Below are 11,212 nucleotides of genomic sequence, written 5' to 3' on the forward strand. Positions count from 1 at the left end.
GTCCGACGGGCGCGCGGCCATTCTGCGCACGAACACCTACGCAGTATTACTTCGCGCGTGCGCACCGAGACCAACAGTCGTCGCCATTTTATACCGCCGATGGTCCCGTATTACGATAGTTAAACTAAGGTTAAGCAATAAGCAACCAAATGTGGCCAGTAAAATCAATGGGTTAAGCGCAAGTGAGTAACCGAGGTAAAACGGGCCCTAATGTAGTTCCACAACAATTATGACCAAAACACATTTCACCAAAAAATGTGTAGGCATAAACATAGATTTATGAAAGGCTTTATGAAAATTTCTAATCCAAACATTTAGTTTTTTTGCTAATTCTGTTATTTATATTTTGATTTCGCATTAAAATTTGTATGCTAGAAATTTTGCCAGCATAGGTGTTCCGTTATACTACGTGAAATCATGCATGATACACGATTAATTATTATTATATCAATAAATAGGTAACCTATTAAAATGGTTTTGATATTTTCTAGACACAATAATTATTGATCGTTATGGGGCCCATTCAATTTTCAGCTGATGTTCATGAATTATTATAAACTGCTTTCAAAATATTCGTTTTCTTATAGTCCTTAATTGTTAATACCCCACAATCCACCACCCGCAACTTACTGTTGACTATAAATACCTACAACCTACAGTTTATAAATTGTTATTTTCGATTTCTTGTGGCTAATTAGTAATTTGTAATTATTACATATTACTGCACTGAGTAGCAGTGAAGTAGAAATTTACTGACTCAACAGGGTGACAGAATGACAGACTGAAATTCTGCACTATGCAGCATAATATTAATTAATAATTGTCATAAAAGTTGGTTCTCAAATCTCAATTCTCATATGGTTGCTTCTGTTCTTCAACGTTAATCTCAAATATGGTAGCAATGAGATAACGTTACTATCATTATTCATTATCATAATAAATAATAATATCACAACAATAATATTATTAATTATTATTAATTTTATTATTTTAAAATTTTGAGTATTAAATTTTACTTTTTGACAGTTTCAGACTAAACTATTAGAATACAACTTAATATATGTCCTACTACAGCAGTGTAGCAATAGAAAAAATCATAAATGTATTAACTAATAATCATGAAGCATTTGACACTTGGTGATTTCTATAATTTATCATGGGTTGAAATTGCAAAACATTAATATGGACAAACTTACTGTTATTTCGGGAACTTTGTTCTTATTGGCCGATGTATTTGCAATCGTCAGTTTGGCAATGCCTGACTGGATCATAACCGATGTAGGAGGTGATTATTAGCTCATAATTATTTTTAGCAGAATTAGTAAATATAGTACCTAATTAATTCTTGTGATGCTAATATTAAGATAATTTGTTTCTAGGTGACACCAGATTGGGTTTGATGTGGACGTGTATGACCCTCTTTAACAGACCACAAGTGTGTTTCACTCCTGATCTGAGACTCGAATGGTTACTGGCTTTAGTCAGTATTTTCATTGGGTGTATATGTATAACTACCACCATAATTTTGCTGGCCTCTTCACATTGGGACCGAAATGTTATACCATATGCACGTTGGGTAGGATTTACTGCCAGTAAGTTAAATTGAATATGTTTTAGAGCTTACATAAGCTTACAACTATTTATTTTTTCAGTGGTACTATTTTGTTTTGCTGCCGTTGTATTTCCCATGGGTTTTCATATACCAGAGATTGGCGGTCAACCATATCAACTACCAAATAGTCATCAAGTTGGCATTTCATATATTTTATTTGTGTTGTCACTCTGGGTAACTGTAATATCTGAGTTATTTGCTGGAAAAGTATGTTTACCCCATTTTTAAAAGCACTTGTGGACTACAGAGTATTTGTTGTTTTATCAAATCCAAATGATCTGGAGTTTGAAAGCAAGGAAATTAAGTTCAATATTATGCAAATAAAATATTGATGTCCATGAAAAGGTTAAATAAGACTTTAAAAAAATTAGAATAAACAACTCTAATATACTTATTGAAGGCTACATAGAATTAGCATCAAGAAATCATGCCAAAAAATACTCATTCCTAATAATAAAATAATTTTGGAAATCAAAAATATATCTTGTGAATTTTTAAAACTATTTTAATATAATATTAAAAAAAGTGATTAATTTTTGAAATAGTTGACTTATGTGCAAGAATACAATTATTGTAAAATTCATGAAATAGTTAAATTTATTATATTATCATGGTAAAATGTAACTGTTTGCTTATTTAATAAATTATTATAGAATTATACTCTGTAACCAAAGAACACCAACCCAACTTGTTTATTCTTGAGCATCCCTAGTACAAAACATGCTAGATCAGCTCCTGTCTGAGCACTTTGGTTTTAAGTTATTAGGTGACAGATATTGGTTTCCATTTGGTGGATGATAATATGTAACCTCAAAAGATGTGTTTAAAATTTTATATTTATTATTTAGATAAAAGTATACTTAATACAAATTGCCTAATTACAAAAATTCTTAAAAACTAAATACTAATTTTTATGATCTTATAGTCTACAGCAATTGGAAATTTTAGAAATCAATTTAATTGAATAATTTCAGACCCCATGATTCATGAATGTACTGGTTTTAAGTTTTTTTGTCATTTCCTTTAATAAAAGTGTTTCAAACTTCAACTTTAAGATTGGTTTCTGGTTGCTTATTGGATCTATACTCCAGCCCACGATAGAGTACCCTCAATTTGCACATACAGACTGTAGGCATTCCCCCCACTTTGAACCATTTAGTTTATGTCAAATATGTGGTGATGCACGGAATCGGACGACTTTTCATTGGGCAACAGGATACTCTCTCGGGGGCCGGAGTATAGAGATTACTTAGAGGATTAAAATTTCTCATGTTTTTCTTCATCATCAGGGATACTAAAAAATAAATAAAAAACTGATAAATTTACAAAACATACATCATTTTACAAAAGTCATTTTGTTATTTTGGTGTATAGCAAAAAGAAATTCCACATTTCCAGACTTTTGTTGATTAAAAGATAAATAACGAATAACGATATTTATCAGGGTCATCCAAATTGTAGCTCGCATCTTATCTTAAGATGCAAAATATTTTACTAACATAGTGTTAGGTATTAATGTTTTATACTATTATATGAAGATAAAATTTAATCTGACATAATGTATGTTATATATTGTTTTTCCTACTAAACATTTTATTACATTTGATACCTTATTATCTTATTTACGATAATTGAGAATCTTTATTTACCTATTCTTGAGTGTTGGCACTAATATATTTTTTATTATACTGTCTTGCAACTATTATCAGTGACCAACCCTTGATGAGGGATGGAAATCCAAAACATACTATTACCAAAATACAGTGTTGGGTAGTAACGTAACGGAAGTAACGCGTTACTGTAACGGTTTTACTTTGCTTGTAACGCGTTACGTAATTTCATTAGAATTATATCCTAATAACGAAAATGTAATGGTGATTACTTTTGATAAGTAATTTCTATAAAATAACGATTTACAGTTTCGAATTATTAAGTAGGTTACCTATAGCCAAAAAAAAAAATATATGTATAATGCGGGTATTATTATGTTTACCAATCAATCTTATATGTTTATATATTTAATTTTAACTCGCCACAATTCAGTTTTCAATTGTTTTGACATTTGACATGTCCAATTGCACGGTAAATCACAAGAAAAGTTATTATTTAATTTGATTCCTCTAAATAAGTACCTTTGCAGAACGTTTCCTATGATATCTATTATAGCGTGGACTAATGAGTTATATACGCTCCTATTAACTATAGGTACAGGTTTTATAAATAATTTAGTGTTGTACAAAAACTGCTCAATTTGAAAATACTTATTAGTTATTACTATATTTAGAATTTACATTAGAATATAACATTATATTTCTGATAATTAAATAAAATCGAAATATTTTAAAATTACACTGTTATAAATCATTATAGCCAATACATTTAAGACTTAAATGGCTATTTCACATTTGGCATTTATAACGAGAAAGTAATGAGTTACTTTTCTATTTGAAAAGTAAAGTAATTTCACTACAATTTTATTTGAATAACGAGTAAAGTAACTTCATTACTTTTATCTCTAAGTAACGAGTAAAGTAACTTAATTACTTTTTAAAAGTAACCTACCCAACACTGCCAAAATACTGAAACTATTATACTATTATACTAAAAACAAACTATTTACAAACAGACAAATTTGGAAAATTTAAAATTTTTAATTTAATTTAAAACTTAGTTAACATTTTTAAAATTAAATTTTAGTAAATCGTTTTGGAATAACATTTTTACTTCCCTATATATACGTATACGTACAACACAGGTAAAATTATATTTGGCATAACATAAAAAAAAAGTACGTTTCAGAAATAGTTCGTTTTGATATAGTTAATTAATTGTTCCTATTCTTTTAACATGGACAATAATAGACTTTGATTGTAAAACTGAAAAAAAAAAATGTTTTGATTTTCTAAATATCATTTTTATGTATGGAAAAGGTTTGTTTTGTATTAACCAGTCATTTTGAATTGCAGATTTGACCAGGAAATACTACGTTTTGATCTATTCTGACGACGCCAATCGATGTATTAATATTTTTTCCTTAAAAATCTATACCTAACTCGATTTTATCAATTTTGGCAATAGTACGTTTTACTGTTTTAGATTTCCACCCCTCATATATGGTATGTCAGTCCTGAATTGAGGATATGTTATTTTTTTGTCAATAATTAGTACAACCCACCTGTATTACTAATATAAAAAGGTAGGTAAGTGGATGTCGCTCTGCTGTACAGTAGATTACAAGTGGGTCACTGTATAATGGATAGTATTAAATTTGAATTCAATGATATAATATCACTGTATAAGAAAAACGATTCTGAGCGGAGATGGTATGTCAGTCTAGGTATAAGATATATTATATACTTATCTATGGTATTAAAAAAATTTTCACTTTTGACCCCCCAAAGTACCAACTAGATTCACTTTCCTATCAGAAAAGATACTGTTGAAGAAAATCCAAGTACTTTTACTATCCTAAAAGGTGATGACAGATACAAAAAATAAAAAAAAAACACATCTTTGTAAAATCAATACATTCATCGTTCCACTCAGAATCTAAAATATAAAATATCCTAATATACAGACAGCCCACTCGGAACTATTTTTTTGTAATCAATGATAAACCATTGTCTACAAATATAACTCATTTTACTCAGAAACATGCTCATTGACAAACTACACTCAGCACTTCCTATATAGCAGTGTGAGTTTTCTATTGTTATGAATTTATTTATTTACAGCATAAATAAAAATATAAAAATATTCAACTCTACAGGTCTATAGTTTCTATTTTAACTAAGTTTATGTTGGTTAACAGTGGCTATTTCTTACAATCTCTAAATATGAAATGGGGTTTTACTTATTTAATTACGTTACATTCCCAAAATATATCTTATCCAAAGTAAATAGCTTCATTTCATGATCATAAGAATGAATGTTAGGTAGATTTCATAGATACATTGTTTTTAAATTGTATAATAACTGAAAACTATTATAAGTGTCGCGGCCTATATCTTATTCAATCATGAACAAAACTAAATATTTTTATACATTTCAAATTTCAAGATAATCCTCAAAGTACTGAATATGTCACTGATAATTTTTTTTAATGTTTCAACTTTCAATCCAAGTTGTATATTATGTATACAATACCGTAGAATATTACATTGAAAATCATTTTTTAATGCATAATTATTGTAACATATAAAAAAAAATGAATTCATATTGTATATATAGAATTACTCCAAATCAATATTATTATTGAATAAAATATATGGTATATATTATACTCAAAGATACTAGCTAATATGTATGGGATTAAATGTGAAATAATATACAAGTAAATTCTTAAAAAATGTAATTATAATAATTGTCAAAGGGTATTTGCTTATATATATATATTACATGTTTGAGAATCTTATGACACAAGTCATAGGTGACTTGTTTTAAAGATACCCAAAATATATTCATTGAACATCTTTGTTAATCCCAATATTTGATCAGTCCATCCCATCCAGCAGTTGCCACTTTGCTAGGCTCATGTGGATGCCATAACGCAGCAATACACACATTGTCGTGTGCTTTCCATTTTGTATACAAACGACTAGTTTTCCAATCCCAAATAAATACTTTTCCATCAGCATCTCCTGAGACTAGGTAACTAAACCAATAAATAAATAATAAAAGTTAAATAATATCTAATGCTTAAAACATGAATAATTTATAATTTTTACCTCATATCAGGTGAAAAGTCTAATGAACAGGCATACCCTGCCACCATATGGCCGGAAAAACTCTTTTTTCTATTCACTTTGAAACGATTCATTGCCGAGAATATAACTATTTTATTATCCATACTTTGACAAGCCAACCATTTTTTATTTGGTGCAATTGTTACACTTGGCATTGAATGCATGGTTGGATCAGCTATATACTTCATATCCACTGGTATGTCCCTAAATAAAATTTTCAAATAATTAATTAGTTTAGTTTTGACTAAAATACCTTTTCCTTAGTTTTAATCAAAAATCAATAATTTTTAATGTATTAAAATATTCAAATTTTTGTTAATCTGTTTAATTGTAATAAAAATGTACTGTAATCTTACCATTCCCAAACACGGAGACTTTTATCATCAGATGTTGTGACAAATCGTCTATTTTCATCAACAAAGGTGATACTGTTTACTGCTCCCAAATGTCGTTCATATTCTTGAACAATATTTCCTGATCTAGTGTCCCACTAAAATCATGTTTAAATATGTTAATTGCTAACATCATCAATTTAACTAAATTGTTGTTTTTTTTTTTTTTTTAGAAAAATAATAAAACATTTTTTTCACTCACACAAACAATTTTTTTATCAGCAGTACCAGCAACAAATAAATGTTGTTTCTCTTCTTCCGGGTTGAATTTTACACAATACAGTACTTTATGATTTGTAAAACTTTTTATGCAGTCTCCAGTTTCTGTGTCCCATAATTTAACATACCGATCATATGCTAAGTAAATAATAATGTTTGTATTAATTAGTAATTAAAATAAATCTTATAAATAATACATCCGTATAATACTATACCTGCTGATAAAAATTTTGTTCCTTTATTGTTGAAACATGTATCTCTGACAGCTTGTGTATGACCTATATAAGTTCGAATACACTTTCTATCCCTATAGACATCCCACAACTAAAAAATAAATCAAATTTTTAATACACCACAAATAGTTTAAAAAATGTATTAACTAAATAGATACCTTAACTCTACAATCCATGCTGCAAGACATAAGTAAATGAGCAGACCTCGGGAACCATCTAATAGCTGATATACCTTTAGTATGACCCTGCCATGTATGTATATGTGCTTTAGGAAGGAAACATCTATCAGGAGGCGCATTTGATTTAAGATTAACACCTACATCTTGTGGAATATGTAAAAATGAACGTCCTTGATAATCAACAGGATCTTTAACTGTAAAAAAATTTTTAATTTAAAACTTCAATTCATAAATTTTAATTTTAATTTTAATTACTATGCAGAATTGATTTTTCTTTGAAGCTTTTATCTTCAACTTTTTTGCCGCGTTTATGTTTTTTTGCAAGGAATTCTTCAATAGCAATAGCATCTTCCTATAACCAAACAATTAGCAATAAGCCAATAAATATTTAATCAAATATGGTTAACTATGAGAGACGCGTTTACACATCACTGCTAATTGTATATGTAATGCCGGTAAAAATAACCAATTTTAATATCATATTTTTTTATACTTGTTCTTTATGTTTAGTGATTTACAATCAGTAGCGGCTCGTGAGTAAATATTAAGGAATTTAAAAAACGCATTTATTATACAAAACATATTCTTACTCCTTCTGGTTTTGATATTTTCTCCTCATCAACATAACATCCCCAAGGTCCTAGATATCCATCAATATCTTCTGGTTTGTCATTTTTATGACGTTTTCTTTTATCAGCTGGCCTTTTCGGCACGGATTCAAATACTGTTTTAAATTCATCGGTATCGTCAGGCTTACGACCAATAATTTCATTGGAATCGACTGTAGGATCCAAAGCATAACCTAATTGTACAGTTAATAGAATAATATATTAATATTATATTATAAATTGTTTACCACTTCAATACTTTAATATTTAGAAACAAAATTAAAAATAATTCTAGCCTTTAATCTATTTTTAACAAACCAAAACTATGAAATGTTCTTCTTTGAGTTTCAAACATGAAATCACTAATATGTGCTTTCTCAACAAATCCAGTCATCATGTTCTTAGGCGCTTTTTGTTGTTGTGTTAAGAAAGGATTTTCTGGTCCAGCGACTGGTGTAAAAAGCTCTTCATACTTCATATTCCGTGTTATTTCTTTAGTTCCAACATCAAGATACTGAACCGATGTATCATGTGCCTATTAAAATAAAATATAACATTATATCATAATATTAGGCATATTTTGGAGGAGTAACCGGCCCTAGGGCTGTTCGATTATTTCGATTAATCGATTATTACGACGATTATTTTTTTTCTTCGATTATTTTACAGTTTTCATAAAATTCGATTAATCGCCAAATAAACTAAATTCGATTAATCAAGTAATCGAATTTCCGATTAATCAATTAATCGAATTTTTCGAATAAACAAGATGATTAATCGTTGTTTTGACGGTTCGAATGAACTTCTATTTTTAGCATTTTGGGAATTTTGTACTCTATTCCATTTTGAGTGGGTCTGTGTTTACTTTACACCAACACACTAATCTTCATTAAAAAAAAATCGATTAATCGGTTAATCAGTCATTGAAAAAATTGGTGATCGATTAATTATTAGTCGTTATAAAATCGAATTTTGGTTTGATTATTAATTTTCGATTAATCGAAATAATCGATAAAATGTGAAATTAATAATCGAGTGGTAAAAAAATTAATCGAACAGCTCTAAGTCCGGCCCTAACCGCTAACAAATCATTTTTGCAAATATGATTACTGTAACAAGGTAACTAATTTCCAGTTTAGTGAATATTGTAACCGATAGGCACGGATATCTGGGCCGGTAATAGGGTTTACTGAAGTTTGGTTACTAAAGGTTTATGTTACAAACATAATTACAATTAAATAATAATTAATGTAAATTTAATCATTTTACTTATATTATTAAGCAATAAACATTTTAGTAATGAAAATACTGTGGAGTATTATTTTATGCAGTAAAAATGGAGCCATAGCGATGTTATTATACACTTAAATAGGTATAGAGTATGATCAATTTTTTAGTAATTTTACATTTTTAATCCGGATTACATTAAATTGAATCAGGACTTTTTCTGAAAAGCTGTAGGACTGTAGACCCAATTACATATTTAAAGGAATACTTCAAATTTTAACCTTTCTAGTATGCCCAATAACATTTGTATTATAAATAGCAACATCTAATATTGATACCATATTGAGTTGGCCCCTTTTTAGCTCAAAGGAATGCTATACCTTGATACCTGTATGAGTTGTATACTTGTATCCTCTTTCAAACATATATCTGAGCAAAATAGTAATTTAAAAAATATAAACTACGTAGTAAGTTGTAACTTCTATAAATCCATCAACAGGCAATACATTTTAAGAAGATCTTATCACTCATAAGCAGTTTGTGTTTGTAATCAATCAAATAGTATATTACAACTTTCAGCAACATAGTAAGTTGCATGTATGATTTTCAATTATCTAAAATTCAACATGTTGAAATTGTTGTCCAACTTTTAAGGGCTACAGCCTGCAACATTTCATAATACATCTACCAGAAGATTAGGCAAACTGACACAAGGAAACTACATGTATAAAACTGAATTAGGCCAACACAATATCAGCAAAGCCATTTCCACCAAGCTGGTAATTAAATATTGATAATGAAGAAAGTGATGAAAAATTGAACAAATTGGTGAAGACTGTATTTGATAATGTATACAAAATGAGTAAACGAGAAGCGGCCGCATCTGAGTTTCTTAAGGGGTGAAGGGTGGGTAATAGCCCATAGATGATAAATTAGTAGAACTACGATAGGTACCTAGTAACAAATATGCTTTTATTGGGTTACTGGTACTGCGGGATAGGTGAAATATAAAGCTGCGTACACACTAGGACTAGAGCACCCACAGACCGGACATATGTGCTCATGTTGTGCGTTGTATGTGCTTATATGGACATTATCAAATAAAACAAACGCACAAAGAATGCGAGCCGAACAAGTTGGCTCGTGTTCGGTGTGTCAAAAACACTCGTGTGTGCATGACATACCGTCCACACTGTATAACGAACAACATGAGCACACATACTCGGTCTGTACATGCTCTAGTATGTATGCAGCTTAAGACTAGCCTCTGAAAAATTTCAAGATCGCCATACCACTGTCTACAATCAGGGTAACCACAGAATTTAAAAGAAAAAATACAATCTAAAATAGAATAAGCCAAATTATAAAATAATATACTCATTGCCCACAATTTACCATATAACCACCAAATACCTACTTATAAAATTAATATTATTTTCAAGTATACACGTTACACATTTTATAAATACTTTTAAGAGTATACGCTCCAATACACCCCTGGGTACTATACTATATAATATTTACTACTTAAGCTAGGTAAATGTAATTTTTCAAATAGTAATTTTAAATAAACATTCAAATTGTAAAAATCAAGTTGAGCAGTACATAATTAATAGATATTTGAAATACTTACTGGTGGCAAAACATTTGGAGCTGCATTTACTGCAAACTTTGCACTTAATTCATGAACACTTATTTCATTATTAAAAGGTGTTTCTAGAGGTGTTTCATCTTTCGTTATACCTTCTTCATCACTACTGCTACCATATTCTTTTAAATTCAACATTGTATTCAAAAAAAGTACTTATGTAATTTGTCTGTAGTCTATATTCTATCATAAATTAATGTAATAATGCAATAAGAAATTGTATTTTCAATTTTGTATACAATTTTTGATATCAATGGACAATGGTATCAACTTACTAGCAAGTATCAATATTTCACACACATTGCGCATTTACGCGGCGACTAATGTAAATAGCACGGACTACTACACT

The 11,212-nt window shown here is 29.2% G+C and overlaps 2 protein-coding genes across 4 annotated transcripts; one reads left to right on the top strand and one right to left on the bottom strand.

Moving 5' to 3' along the window:
- The first annotated feature begins 48 nt into the window (after window positions 1-48).
- LOC100165418 (uncharacterized protein C16orf52 homolog A) lies at window positions 49-2,294 on the top strand. Of its 3 annotated transcripts, NM_001293365.1 has the most exon segments (5): window positions 76-182; window positions 1,027-1,285; window positions 1,380-1,584; window positions 1,586-1,592; window positions 1,653-2,294. In NM_001293365.1, coding segments are annotated over 4 exon segments (453 nt in total). In that variant the 5' UTR covers window positions 76-182; window positions 1,027-1,182; the 3' UTR covers window positions 1,791-2,294.
- Window positions 2,295-5,949: 3,655 nt separating this feature from the next.
- Window positions 5,950-11,212, bottom strand: LOC100167458 (pre-mRNA-processing factor 17). The gene is made up of 10 exons (XM_001951158.4): window positions 10,849-11,212; window positions 8,307-8,523; window positions 7,971-8,182; window positions 7,636-7,732; window positions 7,360-7,574; window positions 7,184-7,292; window positions 6,952-7,106; window positions 6,714-6,847; window positions 6,340-6,561; window positions 5,950-6,266 (listed from the first exon to the last, which is right to left on the bottom strand). The coding sequence occupies exons 1-10, from the start codon at window positions 10,999-11,001 to the stop codon at window positions 6,089-6,091; spliced, it is 1,692 nt and encodes a 563-aa protein (XP_001951193.1). The 5' UTR covers window positions 11,002-11,212; the 3' UTR covers window positions 5,950-6,088.

Source organism: Acyrthosiphon pisum, chromosome A2 (genome assembly GCF_005508785.2).
Source record: "Acyrthosiphon pisum isolate AL4f chromosome A2, pea_aphid_22Mar2018_4r6ur, whole genome shotgun sequence".
Classification (NCBI taxonomy): Eukaryota; Metazoa; Arthropoda; class Insecta; order Hemiptera; family Aphididae; genus Acyrthosiphon; species Acyrthosiphon pisum.